The sequence below is a fragment of the Periophthalmus magnuspinnatus genome, chromosome 6 (genome assembly GCF_009829125.3).
Source record: "Periophthalmus magnuspinnatus isolate fPerMag1 chromosome 6, fPerMag1.2.pri, whole genome shotgun sequence".
Classification (NCBI taxonomy): Eukaryota; Metazoa; Chordata; class Actinopteri; order Gobiiformes; family Gobiidae; genus Periophthalmus; species Periophthalmus magnuspinnatus.
In genome coordinates, this window is record NC_047131.1 from 21,151,922 (window position 1) to 21,174,800 (window position 22,879).

At 41.3% G+C, this 22,879-nt stretch overlaps 1 protein-coding gene across 3 annotated transcripts in view; it reads right to left on the minus strand.

Annotated features, from left to right (window-relative positions):
- Window positions 1-327: 327 nt before the first annotated feature.
- The window catches only part of LOC117372777 (filamin-C-like), a 28,552-nt gene continuing 6,000 nt past the window's right edge, over window positions 328-22,879 (minus strand). The window contains exons 3-47 of one of the 3 annotated variants that reach the window (XM_033968624.2): window positions 21,490-21,587; window positions 19,567-19,717; window positions 19,171-19,289; window positions 18,963-19,040; window positions 18,716-18,878; window positions 18,433-18,633; window positions 18,179-18,289; window positions 17,433-17,570; window positions 17,142-17,268; window positions 16,929-17,065; window positions 16,662-16,855; window positions 16,311-16,424; window positions 16,088-16,231; window positions 15,673-15,796; window positions 15,057-15,217; window positions 14,879-14,969; window positions 14,634-14,803; window positions 14,425-14,542; window positions 14,076-14,338; window positions 13,355-13,952; window positions 12,811-12,984; window positions 11,387-11,549; window positions 10,416-10,744; window positions 10,011-10,134; window positions 9,708-9,864; window positions 9,431-9,620; window positions 9,306-9,329; window positions 8,980-9,221; window positions 8,782-8,881; window positions 8,547-8,687; window positions 8,303-8,431; window positions 8,046-8,219; window positions 7,772-7,936; window positions 7,236-7,439; window positions 6,986-7,138; window positions 6,760-6,882; window positions 6,417-6,665; window positions 5,363-5,632; window positions 5,142-5,279; window positions 4,456-4,571; window positions 2,913-3,045; window positions 2,635-2,811; window positions 2,204-2,422; window positions 1,573-1,797; window positions 328-949 (exon numbers count right to left, since the gene is read on the minus strand). In XM_033968624.2, coding sequence (XP_033824515.1) covers window positions 762-949; window positions 1,573-1,797; window positions 2,204-2,422; window positions 2,635-2,811; window positions 2,913-3,045; window positions 4,456-4,571; window positions 5,142-5,279; window positions 5,363-5,632; window positions 6,417-6,665; window positions 6,760-6,882; window positions 6,986-7,138; window positions 7,236-7,439; window positions 7,772-7,936; window positions 8,046-8,219; window positions 8,303-8,431; window positions 8,547-8,687; window positions 8,782-8,881; window positions 8,980-9,221; window positions 9,306-9,329; window positions 9,431-9,620; window positions 9,708-9,864; window positions 10,011-10,134; window positions 10,416-10,744; window positions 11,387-11,549; window positions 12,811-12,984; window positions 13,355-13,952; window positions 14,076-14,338; window positions 14,425-14,542; window positions 14,634-14,803; window positions 14,879-14,969; window positions 15,057-15,217; window positions 15,673-15,796; window positions 16,088-16,231; window positions 16,311-16,424; window positions 16,662-16,855; window positions 16,929-17,065; window positions 17,142-17,268; window positions 17,433-17,570; window positions 18,179-18,289; window positions 18,433-18,633; window positions 18,716-18,878; window positions 18,963-19,040; window positions 19,171-19,289; window positions 19,567-19,717; window positions 21,490-21,587 — 7,607 coding nt within the window. In that variant the 3' untranslated portion in view covers window positions 328-761. Of the gene's footprint in view, window positions 950-1,572; window positions 1,798-2,203; window positions 2,423-2,634; window positions 2,812-2,912; window positions 3,046-4,455; window positions 4,572-5,141; window positions 5,280-5,362; window positions 5,633-6,416; window positions 6,666-6,759; window positions 6,883-6,985; window positions 7,139-7,235; window positions 7,440-7,771; window positions 7,937-8,045; window positions 8,220-8,302; window positions 8,432-8,546; window positions 8,688-8,781; window positions 8,882-8,979; window positions 9,222-9,305; window positions 9,330-9,430; window positions 9,865-10,010; window positions 10,135-10,415; window positions 10,745-11,386; window positions 11,550-12,810; window positions 12,985-13,354; window positions 13,953-14,075; window positions 14,339-14,424; window positions 14,543-14,633; window positions 14,804-14,878; window positions 14,970-15,056; window positions 15,218-15,672; window positions 15,797-16,087; window positions 16,232-16,310; window positions 16,425-16,661; window positions 16,856-16,928; window positions 17,066-17,141; window positions 17,269-17,432; window positions 17,571-18,178; window positions 18,290-18,432; window positions 18,634-18,715; window positions 18,879-18,962; window positions 19,041-19,170; window positions 19,290-19,566; window positions 19,718-21,489; window positions 21,588-22,879 lie in introns of all 3 variants that reach the window. The other 2 variants (XM_033968623.2, XM_033968625.2) reach the window with 2 other exon arrangements.

The following is a 22,879-nucleotide window of genomic DNA, read 5'->3' on the forward strand; positions in this document are numbered from 1 at the left end:
ACGCGATTAATTACGCACACAGTGGAAAAACCCTATGCCTCCGGTTCAAGCTCCACGGGGCTCCCTCGTGTTGAAGGCGCAGTAGTTAATCTTCTGAGGGTTTCATCGTTTGTTTGAGATGTAGATCTAGATGAGAGCTTGAGTATGCTGCCATCTTGTGAGTGCATCTGGACAAATACTAACGGTATGCTCTGGACTCCCCCAGAGGTAATGTTAAACAAATGCTTGGAGTAAATATATGGAAGCAGGAAGAGAGAAACTTTGCTCCAAAAGATAAGCTTTATCAGCAATTGTGGTATATAACTCAAGAGAGCAGCATTCACGAAATGCATTTGGTAGCAATGGATCTTTATTAGGTCTGCAAAAAATAGGTTAATATAACAAAAAATCACTTTCTCATTCTGAAATCATACAAAAGCATACTATAACACACCTGAATACAGCAAATTACTCACACACATCTTCACATAAATCAGCAATGAAAAAAAAAATTAGGGGAATTTCATGAAGAGAGCAAAAAATCACTCTACACACAAAACATTTAGGGTGCACATCAGAAGACAATACAAAACTTTGGCACCAATTATTTTGACATGGAGTTGGCAAATGTCCTTAGTGCATTTTGATTTGGAGTGACAGGAGGAGCGACGGTGATAGGTGACTGGTAAGGTTTTCACTGAAGCGTGCAAAAGGACAGACAGAAGTGGCGCTGTCATTGGTGTCTGGTATTCTGGTATGGGGTCTAATTGGTGCAGTTTATTTTAAGGTACGGCCACTTTGAAAGGGCTCCCGGGGACGTTGTCGTCGCCCCACTTGACAATAACAGTGTAGCTGCCCTTGTCCTTGACAGCGTATGTGACATTATAGAGCTTGTTGCCCATGTGCTTTACATACACCTCCTCACAGGGGGCATGAGGTCCGTGCACCCCCACCATCAGCATGTTGGTACCTGGGAGAGAGATAGGGGAAATGAGATCAATAAGGTTCACAACAGGTCTTTACGGAGCGGGTTTTAAAGCTGCACTGATCGATACTTCTATGTTAATAATGGATTCAATTACTGCAGGTAATGACAAAGCTACAGAGAATCCTCCTTTAATTCTATAATTTAGCTCAAGAGCATTTTAAAGTCTTTCAGATGGTTGTAATTTACAGACACTAACTTTTATGTTTATGATTTTTCTTTACCGCAGTAATAAATTTCACTTTCAGCGGCCAGTTGCTCTCCCAAAAATGTAGTAAAACGAATATTTGGAACAATAAAAGCTCTTATGAACCCCTGACAAACAAAGCCATACACAGCAGTGCATTGTATACTAATTCAAATTAAACAAATTTAAATGCTAAAGAGCAGCACAACATTAATACAAAATGTGGAAATTTACATTTTTTCATTGTTCACTCTGTTGGCAGTCACCAAAGCAAATCCTCCACCTCAAAGTTATTTGTGCTATCCCGACTTGGAAGTGGTACATAAACTATTACGGTTTATGAGCATTGGCTGGATTTTTTAAACATCTTGGAAGCCAAGTAAGAAAATTCACATTAGAACCAACCAGGTTGTCATCTCACCTGCTTTGCTGCAGTCAACTGTAAAATTGTTTTTCTGCCCCACGACAGCCTTGGACAGGCCTGTTCCACGGCACAGCACCTTGCTGGCATCAGACGCCAATTTGGCCGATGTGGAAGTGGAGGAAGAGGAGCTGAAGGTCCCGCCCACTTTGGAGGATTTAGTGACTGTTTCCACCAAAACAGAGGAGGTTTCATGGAGGCTGTGACCCCCTGACAATCTGACACCTAAAGCAAAAGAGGATATATTTAATGTTATATCATTATAGCCTTTCCAAGACATTACATAATGGCAAGTATTGACAAAGGCATCAATGGAACAAAAGTGCTTTCTAAGTGGAGGTTTTTGACATGAGCTATTCCTTGAGCTTAAATAAGTATACATCTGGGGCTCATGGGAGCTAAAATTTTAATGTTTTGGAGATAGTGAGTGCCAAGTATTGACAGGAATATTTCACTTGTTTAAGCTTGTAATGTACCCTTTTATGTAATACCTGCAGTGAGCAGTTTGAAAAGAGATGACATAACATTTATCTGACATCCACACAAATTTTTTCACGGAGCCATTTGTTTCATAATGAAGACTTGTCATCTACATCCAAGGATCAGATGGGAGAATGACTGTGTAACAAACCTGTTATTTTAGCCTTGAACGGGCTGCCAACGATGTGCTGCGGTCCACCATATTTAATAGTGATGAGATAGTTGCCTGGAGCCATTGGTGTGTATGTGATCTTGTAGCCTTCCGGACACTCGCGACAGTCCATTTTGACCTTAGAGGGACCGTCGATGTTGACTGAGAGGGTTCCTGAGCCAGCATTACAAGTATTGACCACAAACTCCAAAGGAACACCTAAAGAAAATTGAAAAACATCATCAAATGTTTGAATATGTAGAGCAGTGACCAAGATTTGGATAAATTCTGACTGAAAGCAATACTAAACCAGTGGCTCAAATGTCAATAGTAAGTCTTACCAAATGCATTACTTACAAGTACAAAAGACCACCAAAAAATGGAGTTTGAAATCACTTAAATAACTTAGGAGCAATTTGTGTTTTTGGTACCTGTTGTTCCTCCCAGCAGGCCAGGCCCATGTGCAGTGACCATGCCCGGATCTCCAATGAGTCCTAGATCTCCAACTCGTACATTGAAAGGACTTCCGGGAATGTGACACCCGTTGAACTTGACATCAATAGCATGGACACCATTTTCTCGAGGAATAAATCGAATGGCACTTTTGTCTGCAGACACAAATGGATAACTGGTACTTAGCCTAATTGTGACCTCATATTACCTCACAAGAATAATTATGGCAACTTTTTATGATAAAACTGACGCATACCGCTGTCAAGGTCAGAGACGTAGCACTCCTCAGTAGAGCCAGAGGGGGTGTGCACTTTGGCGTCTACCACACCCCTCGCTCCGTTCCTCTGCACCATAAATGTAGCCTCCTGGTTCACCTTCAAATCTTTATCCTGGAATGAAATAGACAAAATGTGCTCAAAATACGTGAATGGGATGCAGTAGGTCTGAAAATAATTTAATAAAATGTGAGGTGCAATAGCATGGTTGGATATTGCAATAACCATGTAAGCTTTGGATACGTTTAATCAGGGTAGTAAAGTTTAATCTCTTGTGACACACACATAAGGCTCTGAATTGACCAGTCAATTTAAGGCTAATCTGAAAGTGAGATGTAAAAGATAAAACTAGGTCTGGGTAATATGGTGATCAAAATTGAGTAGTGATCTTATCCCTGTGATGATGCTGTTTTGGTAAAATTGCCATACTGAGATTCTCTGACTTCTTGTTTAGTGCAGCTCTATGATCAAAAACAGACACTCTCCACGACCTATTCCTCCTATTGTTCACTCCACCATGTGCGTATAACCAATCAGAATGAAGAGTAAAAGTGTAGAAACATCAAATAGCTTCAGTTGCCTCTTAAATACTGTATAAAATATACAGTATTCAAATGCGAATCATAATCAAATCTAAATTATGATATAAAAGTTCTAACGTAAACTACAATTAATCTTAATCCATCAATTACGCAAACAAAATTTTCCCTAATTTTATTTTGGTTTACCAAGACCAACAAAATTTGAGTGCGGGCGCGAGCATGTCACCTGACTGTCACTTGTCAACATCACATTTTATATTTCTCTTATGGCCTATTGATACTACAATTACAAAACTCTACAGTGCTTGTTGTGTGTATGAGTAGTGGTATCTCCAGGGACAACGCTGTGACTCATCATCATCATGCCTGAGCAAGAATAGATGGTGCATTTAGGTGTGAGAGGCTGAAAAGGTTAAAGTTCACAGCGAGGCGTTTAGTGTTTTAGTCCCCGTGAGCCATATAAGAGGCATTGTGACATTTGAACACTGGTCTGATATCACACTTCACCTGGCATGTTGAGCGAGAGAAACATTGTGAAGTGGCAGTTCAGATGACTAAAAATACATGCTTTCACAAATGCTGGCAGTTGTAATGGAGCAAATAAAACAAGCTATTTCAAAAAGTGAAAGGACCATACAGTGAGCTGTCATGTGTGCCGATTTCAAATAGTTTTTCATGAATAAAGAAATAAAAAAACTTTTTTCGTATTTCCTGACTGATTTTTGCTGCTGATTCTTTCACTATCACACTCTGTACCCACACATGACACAGCTTCTGTTAGCCCATATTAGCAAGGGACACTTAATCCAGGCAGTCATCACTAGCCAGCAATCTCAGAATTACAGCGACTGGATGAAGCTCTAATACTGCCATTCAATCATATGTCAAGGGCAAAGGGCTTTTAGATTAGTAATAACAACTTCATATCCATCCTGACCTATTTTTTATCATGTTTACGAGTGGATTTGGGCCCATTTTTTACCTGAATGCTGGTGACAGTTAGCCTGCGGGCCTCGTCAGACAGTGTAGCGATGGGTACTATGAATGGACTGTCAGGGATGTGTTCGTTGTTGAACTTGATAGACACCTCGTAGTCGCCTGAGAAAAAGCAAAGGTTATTTATTTTAACATCAGATAAACCCAGAAACCCATTCCCGCACATTTATCCAAACACAAGTCTGATAAACACAAAGAAAAGTTTCCACTATAAGGCATAAACATTTATTTGGTTTGAGAAATAGTGCTGTCAAAGTTTGAGCTGGTTGCCCAACAGGTTTGTTAGATTGCACTGAGACACAAGGACTAGGGGAGGGGATTAAATCAGGTCAGATTTCTCCACTTTCTACTCCCGTTCTCCACTTTCTACTCCCGTTGAGCATGTTAGAACAATAATTTGAATGTTGTTGTGTTTGCTGTATTTTTACTTGTGCGTATAATATGATCCTGCTCAATAAACTAAACTAAACACACACAAATATGTTTACTTATTACAAGGCAGGCATCTGGGTTAAGTTTTGCTTATAATTCTTTATAGTATGGTGGAGCATCTGACAATTGCTTGTTTCCATAGAAATGTTATTGCTTTATTGTTATTGCTTTCTTCATGGTGACCAGAAAAATCACATAATCACATCGTGCAACAAGTGTTACTATGTTAAATGATCATACCTGGTTCCTTCACTATGTAAGACACTCCACATGAACCATCCTTTCTGTCTTCAAAAGAGATTTCAGCTTTACTCGGCCCCTCTACGGCAATGGACAGTCCACCAGCACCAGCCTCTCGGGTCCAAATACTGAATTCAGCTGATGCAGGAAAAGCAAATTAATGTATCAGTGGTCGTAAAAAAAACAACACAAAAATACTCAATGATCAGGTATAAACTTACAGGGTGCTCCAGCTACACCTCTTTCCAAACCAGGACCTCCAGCTCTGACCTTATGTGCTCCTCCTTCACCCATTGGCCCCACTGTGAATTGGAAGGGACTCCCAGGAACGTGCTGACCCCTGTATTTGACATTGACAGTGTGGGGGCCCATTTCTTGTGGGATAAAGCGAACACTGTAGGTGCTGCTTCCTCCGTCCACAATATCGGCATCAGCTGTTTTGCCACTGGGGCTCGTCACTTGTGCGGTCATTGCTTGTGAGCCACTTTCAACTGCAGGAGTGAAACAAAAGTCATTTGCTTAACCATCCTCAAGGACCGACACTATTTCACATTTTACATTTTTCTCTCTGTAAACTAAAATGGCTTAATAATAGAAATGCCCTGTTCAAAACTACAGAACTGATAGGCCCCGACTCTTCATAGTGGCATTTTACCAAAGCCAGCAGCAGAATGTCATTTACATGTTTTTATTTTTGAAAAGTGGTTAAGTGACATTTTAAAATCCTACATCTTAGAATCACAACAGAGATGTGGGCGAATAGGTGAAAACAGGAAACCTTCAGAGCACTCTTTGAATGCAGGAGAATAACTCATATGTACATGAATCAATCAAATCAATACAAATTTTGAGAAAGATAATGAGAGAACACTGTTCTAACATAGTTAAACGCTCATAAAAGTTGATTTAGTGCCTTATGTCTCCTTTAATATCTTCAGTTCTGGAGTAAATGCTCTTTATACTGATCCCCAGATTCCCCTTATCTTAGATTCACTACTAAACGCATCCTTTGTTCCTTTATTGTGTCTTGTTGAAAGTCTGTTCTCATTTTAAATTAGGCTTCAAACCACTAAATAGCAATTATATTGGAAAATGCTAGATGAGATGGCATCATTAAATTTTATGTGACTTGACAATAGAAATGCAATTAGTGCAACTTTCATCCACATTTTATAAAGACAAAGGTGATTTTTGTTGACTAAACTAATCAATCCCTGAATAATTGCACATTAAAAGCTTATTGTAAAAAAAACCCAAATACATAAGGTCCATTACCTTCTGGTCTAGCTGTGATCCCTGCAAAACTGCTGAGACTCTCTCTGCCCAGGAAATCTCCAAAGACGTCTCTAAAGGGGCTGCCTCCTCCCCCCACCTGGGTGCTCTCCTCCACCCGGACCTCCCTCTTGGTCTCCCCCCCGCGGGTCTTGCTGATTTCTGTGCGCTCGGTTCGTGTGTAAGTGTGGCTACTTCTTGTAAAAGTTCTTGTAAGTCTCTCTTGAGCGGACACCATCTGGAACCAGTTTCCTACAATTCAAAAGGAGATTCATCTGTAATTCATACAGCCAGCATGGGATGACTTTATTGAATTATATGATTGGGTCTTGGCTTCTCAGTTCACCTGGGATCTTGAGGTTAAGCCCACATGTGCTGCCCACAGAAGCTATGGAGGACGCTTGCCTCTTTCTAGTAATACTCTCTTTGATCCTTCCTTCACCGGTCACCTTCACTGTGAATGGACTGCCTACATTGAAATAAACCAATTACAGTAAATCAAATGCAGGTATTCAAGCGACAAGGACATTTGAAAAAAAAAAAAATATATTAGCATAAAAATAACTTCAAACCTGGGATGTGCTTCTCTGCAAATTTAATGTTAACCGTGTAGTTTCCAGGTTCAGTTGGGCAGTAGGTAACTCTGCATGTCCCGTCTTCTACATCTTCACAGTTGATATCTACTTTGCTCGGACCTTCAATGGACAAGGCTAGACCGCCATAACCTAAACAAGGAGAGAAAATCAACAAATTTACACATTTATTTAGTCTTTTTGTACACCAGTCGGAGCCATGAAAATAAATTATACATGGATATCAAACCTGCGTTTCTTGTATCAACAAAGAACTCAGCCATTTCAAAAGTGTGTGCCTCCACCAATCCTTTGCCAAATGCCTTGACTCTGCTGGCCTCTCCGATCTCTGATTGGCCGACCATAATTTTGAAAGGACTGTTGGCGACATGCAATCCACTCTTCCTCACGCTCACTTCATGTTCTCCAACCTCCTTCGGGGTAAAGGAGATACCTGTAAGAAAAGGTAATGACAAAGATATTGTAAATTCACAATTTATTCACAATAGATGTGCAGCGGTGCATTTAAGGATACTTCAAACGGCGCATTTGGCGAATTGGTACACGGCTCTAGAATATTTCAGAATATGGCATTAAAATTATCTATTTTTAGCAGCTGGCAGACCCTCCACCAGAAGTTACATAGTGCACTATCAATTCACTCAATTTACTTGGCCACTGATTAAAACAGAAAACTAATTTCCACCTTTTACTATACACATGCATTCGTTTGCATATTATCTATGTCCTACTTTGAAAAGTGTTTCTCTTTGTGTTGTGTCATACCCAGGTGTCTGTTGGGCAGCCTTTTGAGCAGGCAGGGCTCCTCATTTCCTGATGGTGCTCTGATACTGGCAGTGAGAGAGCTAATATCGGTCTCTGCTATCTTCAGCGACACATCCGCTGATGTGCCCACGTTCAGCTGGGATGTCCTAGTAATGGAGTCGTCCCCTTGACAGAAAAAAGCAATATTTGAGTGTATATATCAACTGTAAATAACATTACATTTAAGGATAAGGGACGCTGAACCAATCTATATGTTAAGTAGTTGATTTCTCACCAGTTATCTTGGCAGTGAAGGGGCTGCCAGGAATGTGCTTGTTGTCAAACTTAACAATGATGTTGTAGTCTCCCGGGGCAGTGGGCAGGTAGGACACTGTGCAAGTGCCATCTTTGTTGTCCTTACAGGTGATTTCTGCTTTGGAAGGACCCTCCACAGCCAGAGATAAGCCACCTAAGACAAATAAGCCCATAAGAAAGTTGGGGGTCAGTGACAACTCTTAATAATTTCAGAGTAAATGAATGTGTGAATCTTACCTTCTCCTGCATTTTTGGTGACCACAGTAAACGTAGCCGGTTTGTTGACCATGCCATAACTCAGCCCTGGGCCGTACGCAGTTACCACTCCACTGTTTACCGCATCTACAAAGAACTGCAAAGGGCTTCCTGCAAATTGTATTCATAGAAAAGTATTACTTTTTTACATTGGCCATAATGTATAAAGACACTTTTATATACTGGATATTATTTGATTCTCTCCGCACGGTACCACGTTAGTTACCTGGAATGTGGTTGCCATCATATTTAATGTCCATCTCATGCAGACCCCTCTCTGTGGGCTGATACTTGATGGTAATGGTGCCATCCTTATTGTCAGTGATATGCGGGCGGGCGGTTTTGCCTGAAGGCATACGCACTTCACCTGCAATTGACAATGCTTTGGTCAGTAACCTAAATAGAAATGTGCAGTGGGTGCCTGGTGCACAGTTTGAGTGTCCTCGAGTGAGCGAACAGACCTGTGATTTCTCCTTGAAGGGGCGTGAAGGGGACCAGGAAATTAACAGGACGGAAAAGAGGGTCCACAGTATCACGGGGTGCGACAGGCTCATTTGTGGCCTGAAAACAGCAAATCCAGTTTTAGTTTAACTGAATGTCAGAGACAGTTACACACCTGCTAGAGCAGAAACTGTGGTAGCATTTAGCAGTTTACTCACAACCACATGGAAGGGGCTCTTGGGGATGTTCTGCCCCCCGAAGCGGATGGTAATAACATATTTCCCAGGTTCAGGGGCGGTATAGTAAATGTCAAAGGTACCATCGTGATTCTCCACCACATCCATGTCCAGTTCCATTCCCTGTGGGGTCTGCACCTTACAGGTCACCTTGCCTTTCCCAGCAGCCTTTGCATCGACAGTGATGACTGTGTCCTCTGAGGTTTGCAGTTTCTGAAGACTCGCTGGTAAAAGAAAGAAAGTTAGCCATCTTCATAAATATACATATATATATAGATTTTTTAGTTTGAAAAATAAAAGCAACTTACACATGCCGTGCCCTCCAATGGACACTAGAGAGTAAGAGAGTGTTTAAATATTAATATGGATATACTTGAGCAGAATTGATCATTTTTATTTATGATAATTATTATGCATCCTCATGCTTTCTCACCAGTAAGCCGACACTTGCTGGCATCCCCTGTGGGAAGAGACTGGATGCGATATGGAGAGTAGGGGATCTCATCTCCTCCATATTTAATGGTGATTGTGTATGGTCCTGTGGAGTCAGGTACATATGACACTGTGTAGGTGCCATCCCTGTTGTCCTGGATAGTGGCATTTTTTGGCTTTCCTTCAGGATCCTGCCAATGAAAAATGATGAGTTTTAAAAGCTGCTGACATACAGTATAACTCAAATGCACAGAGGAGGTGCAAAGTGTAGCTCTTACCAAAATCTGCACTGTAAGCAGTCCCTCTCCAGCATCACGGGCATCAATGGTGAACTCAACAGGCAGGCTGGCCGCCACACCTTTTGTGTCTAGACCAGGACCACTGGCGCGAACCTTACTGGCATCGTGCCCGGGCTGAGACATCACCTTGAATGGACTGAAGAAGATGAAGGGTAAAAATGCAGTTACATTACAAAGCCTTCAAAAGACTGACAAGCAGACTGAAATAGAGCTACTGTTTCCTTACAGAGAGAGCAAAACTTCAATTCAAAATAGTTTGAAGCATTTTAAGGTTTGTTGTACCTGTGCGGGACTTCCTGGTCTGCATATTTTACTGATACAGTGTATGGGCCATCCTGAGCTGGAGTGTAATGGACAGTGTGTGTCCCATCACCATTATTCTTCACACCAACGGGCTCCATAGTACCTACAAAATATATATATATCAATACAATATATCATTTGATTTTGTTTTTACAGCTTTGAAATAAGACTGAACACATTTTTAGTTTTGTTCAAAATCCATTCCAAATCTGCCGTTGTCTTTGGCCTAGTCATTAGAACCTCATCATGCATTAAATTTAACTTATATTTTACTAGTTCTTAGTTAATTATGCCAGATAAATAAGATATGGCTAATTACTTTCATTACTTTCATATAGAAAATTGTTATTAGTTATTACAATATGTTTTGGATAATCTGCTCACCTGTTGGACCATAGAGTTTGACATCCAGCGGTGCCTGTCCTGCTTTAGTACAGTCAACCGTAAATGTTTGGGGGACATGAGCCCTCACTCCAGATCCGAGTCCTGGACCAGAGCATTTGACTTTGGTGGGGTCCACAGGGTCTTTCACCGGGACACGGAAAGGGCTGCCAGGAATGGGGTGACCTCCATAGTTAATGTTGACATCGTAGTCTCCAGGAGTGAATGGGACGTACTCCACACTGCAGCTGCCATCTTTGTTGTCTTTGCAGGATATTTTAGCTTCAGAAGCGCCCTCAATGGTGAGACCAAGACCACCTGTACCAGCACCCCTGTAAAACATTTTAATGCAATTAATATATACTACCTAACCATTATGCTTTAAATTATCTTGTATTTTGTGATAAATACAGAAAAAAATAAATAAATAAACTGCAACACAAATTAATGCAGCAAAATTACCAAGCTGTCCCACAATTATTTGGCTGAAATATTTTACAGTTGTTTTTTCAAAGTACATTAAAGATACATCTGTAACTTTTTGCGATGGGGAACCACTACTGGTTTGTCTCCCTAGAGATGTTATTGCTTTTGTCTGGAATGTTCCACAGTATGACATTTGTATTTACCCTGTATTCAATGCTTTCACTGCTCAAAAATACATTGCATGCAAACACGCATTCTCAACGTGTGTGGGATAGCCTCTCCACAGATCTGACCTGTAAATTAGGCTGTAACTGTCTCCAAGGATGTTAGTTTAATTCTATACTGTGAAATATTGTAGGCAATGCAATTGTATCAATTTCAAAAGTTACATAGCCTGCATACCTTTAACAGATTTAAGTGTTTTCTTTTTTACCTGCTAATATGTAACACTGCAATAAAAAAATTATTCTGTGATTTTTAAAAATATGTATATTTCCATATAAGTTAGTTTCTGTATAAATTTCGCTCTCTCCCTGGTTGATACATACCTTGTCTCCACAGTAAAGCAGTTGGGCTTGTTAGTAATTCCTCCCTCCAGACCTGGTCCGTAGGCGCGTACCCGAGTGGGATCACACCCCTCCACCACTGACACTCTGAAAGGACTCTTGGGAACAGGCGCGTCATCGTACAACACCTCAATGAGATGCATCCCTGTGGACAGACATAGTTTTACAGCCTATATCTTTACATAGCACTGTTGGCATTTGGTTGTAATTGCAGAGGCTGGACAAATTCCCTTTTTGGGAGATAAGCATCTGTTGAAGGATAGACAAGAACAGGCGCAGTTTGTTGAACCTACAAGGCTTTACATCTGCTCTCTTTTTTCAATATTATGTTATAGCATTATCTGACAAAGCCCCCTCTACAAGCCTATATAGCAGATTCATAACTTCACTGGTGCCACATTAAAGCGTGTCTGCCACGAGGCGCAGTGTGCTCTGATCTCTTTGCTTTGTGCGATAGTTGTCTATTAATAACTCCTGCCATTGTGGTGCTATATTGCTGTGTGCAGGCAACCGTTCGTACACATACCTGGTTAAGAGCCACGTTCCAGCTTCGACTATTTATAAAACCAAGTCTGTCTGCATGTATGCCACTATCCCTGCTCTCTGGCCCTCACATCATTGCTCCACTGCATCATACCGTATTTATACCCCTCTCCCTCACTCTTTCTTTTCCCTCTTTCCTGTTTTAGTCCCAGATGGTGCACAACTCAAACACCTGTTAACACTGCTCTGTCTATATGCTCTGATTCAGACGACAAATCACAGTATGGAGGCAATATGTTGTACTTTTTGTATGCCTTAAGTCAAAGTATATTGTGAACTAACTTCTTTGGAAATGTCAATGTTAGAAACTTTTCACACCTTGAGATATTTGGCTTTGTTTAACAGCTAAACTGAACATCGCTACAATAAATATAGTTGCTATTATAAGACACAACTACTGACTGCACTGCTGGACATGGTAAAAAATGTATGGTTTTCCTTCTATTGATCATCACGATTTTCAATTTGACTTTTTTTCAGTCTTAATTTAATGAACATAAGCAAGACAAACTTTTAATCACTGCTATTTAACTGCAAGCGATTGTTAATTTTTTTCCTCCAAAGCCTGAACTCAGCTCCAAGCTACATGACTTTATTGACAAGAGAATTGGCTGATAACCGCTCTAATTAAAAATGCCCCAAAATTATTATTTGAAATGACAGCATGTTGATTCAGTTACAATTTGATTAATTGCACAGACTTAACTGACACTTATTATAGCATGACAAGCTATATTTAAACCAGGCCAAATATAGTTTCTAATTCAGGCTGAAAAGGTAGTCTACAAAAGGGCCTAACCGGTAAAGACCCGAAGAAGGCTATATGTTAAAAAGTTAAAAACCTACATGTTGCATGATCTTACCATCCTCAAATGCTGTGTACTCCACTCGGTATGTGCCATCTCCTTTGTCAGTGATGTAGGCCTCAGTGTTAGCTCCAGAAGGATTCATAATATGGACTTTTACATGGTTTCCCCCGATCTTGTTCAGAGCCCGAGCATCGACAATGAAGTGGGTTGTGACTTCTCTAAGGACCCCTTGAAGAGAACAGACCCTTCACATTAGATGGATAGGATTTATAAAGAGCACTCACCATGGTAATCACTAACTCTTGCTGTTACCCTGTTGCTACTGCTGGATTTCAGATAACATCATACACAACATAAGCATATAATGGTAATGAGATTGAAGCTGGTAAAATCAATCAGGTATTATTTGTGGCAGGTAAACAATATGTGTCTTGTCACTTATATAAATTATTATTGTCAACATTTCTTTATTATAAAATCACCATTTCATAAATTCATACTGGCTCATATCCCCCATGACATCCAACACAACTTTGGCAAAGAAACAATTTCATACTGGCAATAGATATATAAGAAAAGATATATATTAGATTTGTACCTCTAGGCTCTACTCCAGGGCCGTAGACATGAACTCCAGCTGTATCCACTGAGGGCTCAACTTGAAGGACTTTGGGACACTGAGGGATCACATGACCACCATACTTGATAGTGATGGTGTGAGTACCGTGGAAAGATGGGATGTACGTGACAGAAAAAGTGCCTTCTGCTGTTTTCTGAATGTGCACCTCGGCTTTAACTCCGGTGTCCGACACAATCTCAATGGTGAGCTCCCCATCTCCAGCTCGTGTGCAGTCCACAGTAAAAGTGGCAGGTTCACCAGCTTTTGCCCTGTCCAGGCCGGGCCCACTAGCAGTCACTTTGCTGGGGTCAAATGCAGGGCGAATGGCAGCTTTGAAAGGAGATCCAGGGATGTGCTTCTCGGCGAATAGGATGTTAACAGCGTATTCACCAGCCTCTGTGGGCAGGTAGGCCACGGAGCAGGTGCCGTCTCCATTGTCCTGGCATTCAATCTTAGCTTCACAGGGACCTTCCACTGTCAAACCCAGACCACCAGCTCCTGCACCTTTTGTGTCAATTGTAAAGGGAGCAGGTTTACCCACAACACCTCCCTTAAGGCCGGGGCCATAAGCTCGGACCTACATTGAAAGAGCCAGGTAAGAACAAGTATAAATATTTCATCTAAAATGCCTGTATGTTTATGTATGAAGTCACACATGGACTTTATAATGGATACTGTGACAACTTCCATGAGCTTTTACCTTTGAAGGATCAGCAGGCATCACAGCTTCAACTCCGAAGGGGCTGCCCATCACCGGATTGCCATCATAGCTGACATCAACCTTGTAATGCCCCTCCTCCGGGGGGATATACTTCACACTGTGGATGCCTTTGGCTTGATCCGACTCCATCTTGCAGGGGATTGGTCGGCCAGAAGGTGAGGTCATCTTCACGCCTACGTTGCCCTGCCCACCAGCACCCTTTGTGTTTACAGTGAACTCCTGATCTTTTCCGACCTCCACTTCTGCAACAAAACATTGCATAAACATTCAAGTGTGCATGTTTTAATTCAACAAATAAAATATGATGTCTGTAGATTTCTGTACTTACTGGTATCTAATCCTTCGACTTTAACCTTTGTCAAATCCAGCTGGGGTGACACTGTGATGTGGAAGGGGCTCTTGGGAATAGGATCACCTCCATGCAATACTGTAATAGCCATGTTCCCCTAAAAAGAGCAAAGAAAAAACAAAGCAAATCAAAAACCTTCACCACGCCCCTTCTATTGTTAATGGACTTGAATCAGAGGCTAGCTGTACCTGTTGAAGTGCAGTATACTTGACAGTGTAGGAGTAGTCATGATTATCAATGATTTCAAAGTCACGAACAGCCTCTCCTGGGGCTGATGCCGCGAAATGCACCTCAGGCTTAGCTTTACCAGCTCCCTTTGTGTAGATGGTGAAGTGAGTTGGAGTGCCTACTTCTACGCCTGAAAAGCACAAAGGAGTGTCACTGATAGAAGATGACTACAGTTGATCACTTCTTTTTTTCAGCAGTTTCTGACCTGTCTTATTCAGTCCGGGACCCTCAGCTCTCACTTTGCCAGCGTCATGGGAAGGATCCACTTTGACTTTGAATGGGCTAACAGGGATTTCCTGAAAAGTTGATAAAAATGTAATAAATTTATTATCGGATTTTCTGTATGTAACAATGTTTAGTGAGATAATAGTCTGTGCTCCAACCTGGTCAGCAAACAAGACCATAATAGTATAACGTCCAGGGGCAGGGGGAGTGTACTTGACGGTGAAGGTGTCATTGTCATTTTTGATGATGTCAAAGTCGATGTCAGCCTCCGCTGGCCCTACCACGCCCGGAGCACACTTGATACCAATGCTGATGTCCCCTAAGGCGCATAGTAATAAGATTAGTGCACATAGGTCATTCAAATGTGAATACTAAGAAAGGATAGGTCCACACAAGTGCCCTTCAACTGAATATGATTACTTTTCTTCAGATGCAATATGAAACAAGGACATTTTCTTGAAATAGTAGTGGGGCATCATAATACACAAAAATGCACAGTGTGCAAACTGCGATAAACACTACAATATTTTAATTAACTATACACAGCCATAGTAGTTCAGGCGCGTTAGAGCCCTCAAGGAATATATTGATTAGGTCAAAACCAGACTGCAAATTAACAGCAGCACATAAAGCTGGACTAAATTACAAAATCAAAGACTACTCTATCTCTACAAATGAATGGTCAGAAAATGGCCATTGCGCTGTTCACATATTTTAATTAATTTAATTTATTTATTTATATGTCTAATCAGCTGCACATTTCTGTGGGCTCACCTTGGCCGGACTCACTGCAGTCTACAGTGAAGTATGTTGGCTCGTTAGCCTTGAGGCCTGTCTTCTCCACTCCAGGCCCATAGACCTTGACTCTGTCGGGATGAGAGCCCTCTCCAACCAGAACCTAATGAAATCACACAGCACTTGAGACACAAGCAGCACAGCCCTCTCACTTTGTCTTTATTTGGTCAAGTGTCATTTGATTAAATTCTTGAAAAGCACTGAGTTTTACCAGAGGTAGAGGATGTACCAAAATGTGTATCCAGAAAGGAAAATATTTTTAAGGGTTCATATTAAATTACTAATATGTACATTGCTTTAAATCCACAAAATGCACACAAAAAATACAAATGTTAAAAAAAGATCTACCAAATTAATAGCATTTGAGCGGTTGTAATTTGCTGCATGCTCTTACCCTGAAGGGGCTGTTGGGCACGTTGACTTCGCCCCAGGTGATGATGATGGTGTGCTTAATGGGCTTGAGTGGAGTGTACACACAGTGGAATGTGCTGTCTCCCTTGTCAGTGATCTTGATGTTGATGGAGTTTCCCTCTGCATCCTGAACAGGAAAAATGCCTCATCAGCTTTCCTGCTCCCATGTAAAGTGTTTGAATAAGAAAACAAGTTAAACAACATACCTGGGCATAGATCTTCAGTTGACCTTTTCCAGCCATGCGAGCATCAATGGTAAATTCAGTTTGTTTGTTGACGATCACACCCGTTGGCTGCAGCCCAGGTCCATAAGCTTTCACCTGCAGTAACAAAGATTTGAAATATTGTTTCTAAATAAAACTTTACATTATTTTACAAGCATTTCTGTCTGTATATTACTTATCTGATGGTTTGCAAAGAAAGTGAGGTTATATGGATATTTCTTCTTCTATATAAAGTTATTTTTGTGTGAGTAAAATTTTACCTCCCTTATTGCATCAACTCTTTTTAACAATGCAACAACAGTAAAAGGTTTAAAAGCATCAAAAAAGAATAACCTTTTCAGGGAAGACATCATTTGCGGCAGGGAGGATGTGTGCGATGAAGGGGCTGTCCTTAATGTCCTCATCATCACAAATGACATGAACAGCGTAGTCACCAGGCTCAGTGGGCCAATATCGTACATCACAAGAGCCATCACCTTTGTCATCACACTCAATTTTAGCCTGAGAGGGACCCTCAATGGAGAAGCCTGAAATACAAATGTCAACTGAGGACCTGCATTTGTAATACATCTCCCTGTTTTCACTGCTTTTAAGATGTACCCAAAGTTCCAACTTCAGTGCCAATAGCCTCCACCACAAAGTCTGCAGACTTTCCAACCATGCCCGTCTTCAGACCAGGTCCCCAGGCTCTTACTTTCTGGAAGCCTGCCTCGGGACCCACCTCCACTTCGAAGGGACTGAAGTAAACAAAGACAGTGTAATGTACAGAATTGCAACTCAATGGCAGGCTAATTGGCAGGAGTCGCATTATACCTGCGTGGGATGGGCTGCCCTCCCCATGTGATGGTGACAGTGTATTTGCCAGGCCTCTGTGGGTAATATTCACACTCATATACTCCATTTCCTGCATCACGAACCTTGACTTGCTCCTCTGCTCCCGCTGCAGAAAACACATTGTAATGGTTTAGTAGAGCTCTGAGCATTGTGCTTTTTATTGCTGTGACGGAGAATCTAGACTTCTGACAAAAACCAACATGAGGCTAAAAACAGAAATAGCGGGACGTATGAGTGAAGAGTGAAGCAGAGAGGAGCTGTCTGACTCACTAGGTCCTCTGACGGAGACGCTCAGTGCTCCGCTGCCAGCTCCCTTGGTGAAGACTTTGAAGTCTGCAACCTCCTTTACTCTCACCCCTTTAGGCTGTAGACCTCTGCCTGTAGCTCGGCAGGCATTTGGGTTGATAGCTGAAAAGAATAACAACAAGGTTTTTTTGTTTTTTAAAAAAAAAAGAAGGAATATTTAGCAAAGCATAAAATAAAACATAGCAGAGACTAGCTAGCAATTGACAGCAGTGTTAGTAGCTAAGACAATACAATATCCATTTCAAACAGGACTATTTAAACATTGATTGACAGGACCTGTAAACAACAGTGATGCGGACAGAACATGTATGTCACATTGCTGAATAAAAGATATAGACGCATTTGAGAGTATCTGGGGAGCGTCGGACAACATTTCTCTCAAAAATGTTGACTGAAGCTTTCTCTGAATGATGACAATTATTGATGCAACAATAAATAAAAATGTCAAAGCCCAAGCAACATCATTTAACGCAATAAAAAAGTATTCAGTGCAAATTGGGACAGTCTACAAGCTCTTTATACAAGGCTGTCTCTTGGGTGTGTTTCTTCTTTTACAAGAGTCTATAACCATCAAGCTGCATGATGCAACAACACGAGGCAGGCAACCAAGCACAGCAAGGGGCTGCTCGCAAGATACTTCAAGCATCTGCAGCGTTTGGACAAAAATGATAGAGAATAGCAAAGACTCCTGCCCAGCAAACCATACTAACTTGGGCGGCCAGGTTTTGAGGGGACTGCCCCCTTCCCACCTCCAGGAGGGGCGCGCATTGACTGAGGTGCTATCTGCTGTGGAGCTCCCACGGGAGGAGCACCTTGTGTAGCTAGAAATAACAGATAGGGAGGTTATGCTTCGGTGTGGACACCGCTCCTGTGGGCTGTGATGGATAGACCGCCCTGACACTAACACATCGCTAAGAAATCAGATTTGTCTGACAGTAATTTACGACACAGACAGATGGCTCACCCTCTGCGATGTTGACAGTGAAAGGGCTCTTGGGGATCTCCTGTCCCGCAAACAGGACATGGATGGTGTGTGGGCCCTCCAGCACGGGCCTGTAGGTGCAGCGGAACACACTGTCGCCCTTGTTTTCTAAAATCAACTCCACTGTATCCTTTTTGCCCTGAGGGTCCACTATGACCACACTCACATCTCCATTGCCAGCACCTGGAGCAGAGCAAACAGAGGTGGGGTCAGTTCATACCTTATCACATTGGTCTTATGTACAATAGCAGGTTCCTGTTCTTACCTGCCGTGTATATGTCAAAGTAGGTGGGTTTGTTGGCCACATTCCCAGTGGGCTCCAGGCCTGGTCCTCTGGCATGAACTTTATTGGGGTCACCCATATCTTTAGCCACATTGACAGAGTAAGGGCTTTTATCAATGTCCTGACCTGCAAACAATACTTTCACCTATTGGATGAAAAAGAAATAAAATCACTTGATGTTTGTCACTTATTTTGTCTTGCGGTTAAAATAATTGTTCCTTGGCTTTACCTTGTGGAGACCCTCGACTTTGGGCAGATAAGTGACTGTGTATGTTTGGCTCTTGTCTCTGTTTGGTTTAACCTTGGCCTGTAGTATAAAAATAAACAAACCACTGTTAAATTACATGGATCTTACCACATTGTTATTTCACACAAGGATTAGCTCTGTCCATTGGGAAACATATTTTCTAACTCCAAACATATCAGGTTTAACTTGCCTCCTCTTTGTGTCCTTCAGGATCCTCTACATAGACCAGCACCTCACCGCTGCCGGCCTCCAGGGTGTCCACAGTGAAGACAGCAGGCTGCAAGACTTTGTTACCATGGGGCTCAATACCTATCATCCAAAACATAGGCTGTGGGGTTACATAATAATGGCATATTGACGGTTTATCTTTGTTCTGGGGTATTTATTATATCAAACACTATCATATATTGCCATAGAGGTCACAAAGGATTTCAAATATGTTTAATGTGGAAATAAGCACCAAACCAAGACTACAAAACATTGATCCAGTACCAGGCAAGGACGGTCTAAATCAGAATTTAACCAGCAGTAAACCAGGATCAAACATCTAAACAAGTCTAAACCAGGACTTAAGACTGCTACCTACCAGGTCCATAGGCTTTGACCTTATTGGGGAACAGTTGCTTGGAACGCAGAGGAGCACCGGGTTTGAGCTTGGCCTTGGGGAACTGAGACAGGTAGGTCATGACGGAGTGCTCATCCACATCTGGGTCCACAATCTCCTCAGGGGCAATCACCTACAACACACACCAAACAGAGCAATTTTCAGATTCAGCTTAGTAATAATTTATTTGTATTATTATTTGTCCATTCCTCCTTAGCTGTATATATGCCTTGAATTAAGATTGTATTGAAAAGAAAAAGTGAAAAGGCCCTTGCACACACATAGAGCCATTCGCCAGTTGATTGACACAGAATCACTTCAACAATCATGTTTTGAATTATGAATGCTCAAATGCTAGTGTCAATCATTTTTAAGAAAGTCCATATTTTTTTTAACAGAATTTCAAAATTAACAATGATGAATACAAAGTCAAAAATTTTGCTATCAAATCATATTTCTGGGTTTCAGATGACACTCTAACATTTTATAGGTCAATAATACTGAACGCAGATTTCTTCTTGTAATGTAGCGAGTTGTTGGATCTAGTCACTAGTCAGAAATGTTCGGTTCAACATTTGACAATTTACTTGAATATGAAAATACTATGAAAATACAATGTAATAAATAGAGAAAATGTGACTCTTGCTCCCCATCTGGGACATTCCAGTATCCAAAAACAACCAATACCATACAAAGTTACTGAATAGGGTCGATCTGTATTCATTTTATTTTGACTTTTTGTTGAAAGTCCTCACAGCATAGTGGAGTTTAACCTGCATTCTCTCCACCTCTTGCTGCTCTTTCGCCTTGCAGCACTCCGTGCTGGATATATTTAACCTCAGGACAGAGGGGTTAAGAATTGTTGCCTACAATACACCAACCGGGGGGATTAATCCTTAGCCAGACCTCTCCCATATCTCCTTAATGCCAGCACACTGGTATCCAGTCCCCATGACCACGAACTATGACATACACCCCCTGGCTATTGCTCCACCTATAAGCCTTTGGAGAGCAAAGTGCACTGCGTCTGAAATAAACAACTAGACAACCTACGTAGAAGGCATTTCAGTACAGCAATGAAGAGACAGGAGCTGGCAATGCAAACTTCCACCAGATTCCCATTGCTATTCTGATGAGTACGGGCATATTTACACCTCTGTTTTTCAGCCGGTATCTGACAGTGTGCAGAAATGTTGCACGTCCACACATTTCACAGATTCACAAAACTAAAAAAAAAAAAAAATACTCCTACACCGTCACTGTCTGAAAGCTACAACAAAGCAAATGGAAATTTTATAAGCAATGAGAACAATAAATATTTCATGACCTCCTACAACCTGAGCTCCTCAAGACGAGGTTCTCTATCATAGGCTTTATAGTCTATAGCATATTCTTATTCGCAATGATGTGTGTATAATGTAGGATGGGAAATTGTTTTTTGGGAGTGCCAAAATGTATATACTGTATCATGAAGGAAGGGAATCATTATCTAGTGAGGTGGAACAAAGGGGTAATCTCTATGTGGCCCATGGCTGAATAAAACTACACATAATATACAACAGTGTTTCCCAGTAGTTTAGCAGACTAGGCTGTATTACATGGTCTAATTTATTCCCCTAGTTAAAAAGCTACATTAAAGCAACTTTTAAATCTAGGGTAATTTTTTACAACAAGATTAATACATAAAAAGCATCTGAATAATAATGGTAGTAGGTGAATATAAATTTGTAGGAAACTTTCATGATCATTTGCCATATTTGTCAGCACAGTTTTTATGTTGGTTTAAACATAACATTTGCTATGAATACAAATTTTTACTTGCTGAACTTTTGAAAGTGCAGTTCATATTCCCTGCACTTGTATTTAACACCTGTAAAACTCTGATGCATTTGCACTTGACATTACCTGAGGCACACCCAACCAGTCATCTGCTTGTTGCATGGCTTCTTTGGCATTCTGCACAGGCTTGTTAGGGTCCCACTCTGCCCAATCAGGACACAGACCTAACAGAACACAGGAACAGGGTAAACAAGGTTAGATAACTCTGTTCTGCTGTGCTATAATAAGCTCACTCGGGCTGCCATTGTTATCTCTGCACCACCTTCTTTCCCATCATATGACCTTACCCGGCACGCTTGAGAATTCACTGTCGGACAATCATTCAGAGAAAAAAATGAAGCAGGAAACAATCCCGACACACACACTAGTACTTTCACTACGGCAACAGCTAGCTCTTCCCTCGTGCCGCTAATGCCTAAATTGGATTAGTGCTGGCTATTGCAGAAGGGACATCCGCTCAAAAGGCCCATGCAGGCACACTACAGAATAGCCTTATCCCATTATGATTGACACAGAGGCAATATTAACAATTATAAGTGTACACACAGCTGAGAGGGGGTGTCAGTCATTTTAAGAGGATGCCAGTTGGCTGAATACTGTACTACGTGGGTGAACAATTTAGCAGTTTAATGGAATTGCAATGGTGAATAAGAGCCTCTTATCAGTGGTTCTACAAATAGTGTTACTATTCAGTTCAAATTTTAAAAAGCAGTAGTGAAGGTAGTAATTATGACAGTGCTAAAATAACTAGAACAAAAAGAAAGTAGTAGTAATAGGGAAATGTAAGCATGCAATTTTGTAATATTGGAAGAAAGATTACAGTACTAGTATTACAGTAGCAGAGTTAGTATTCTTGATTGCACATAGTGTCTTGTAGTAAAAATGATACTGAATTAATTCTATCAATTTGAGTATTACACAAGTACATATTTTGTTGCTTTGTTGCATCTTATCTAAGGTGACATGACGTGATAATTCATATGACTCAGTGGTACAACAAATGCCATTACCAAGCTGTTTGGTTTGAGTAGCTGAAACAACAGCACCTTGTATGGTCAGCCTGCTGTTTGAGTGATGAGCCTGTTCAGATCGATGGTCCTTGTAAACAGTTCTACACAGCTCTGCTCTTTGGCTACTCCTCCACCATTCCCGCAGTAAAACACAGTTAAAAGTGCACAATCTCACACTGGCAGTGACCCAAAACATAGCCTTGTAATTTCTGTGATTTTTAGATCAGTGCCTTTTTGCATCTCTCAGATCAGTGTGCATTTTGAGGTTAAGCCAAGCATCCCCCATATGACAAGAGAGAACGAACGATGTCCAAATTTGGGGCTGCTGTGGTGGCCAGTCTATAAACGTTATATATTTGGGCCTCAGGGTGCTGGACAGGGTGGATGAAAGCTTCAGTCATTGTGGGACAGCTGGCAGGGATGTCCTCCAGGCATTGCTGACCCCT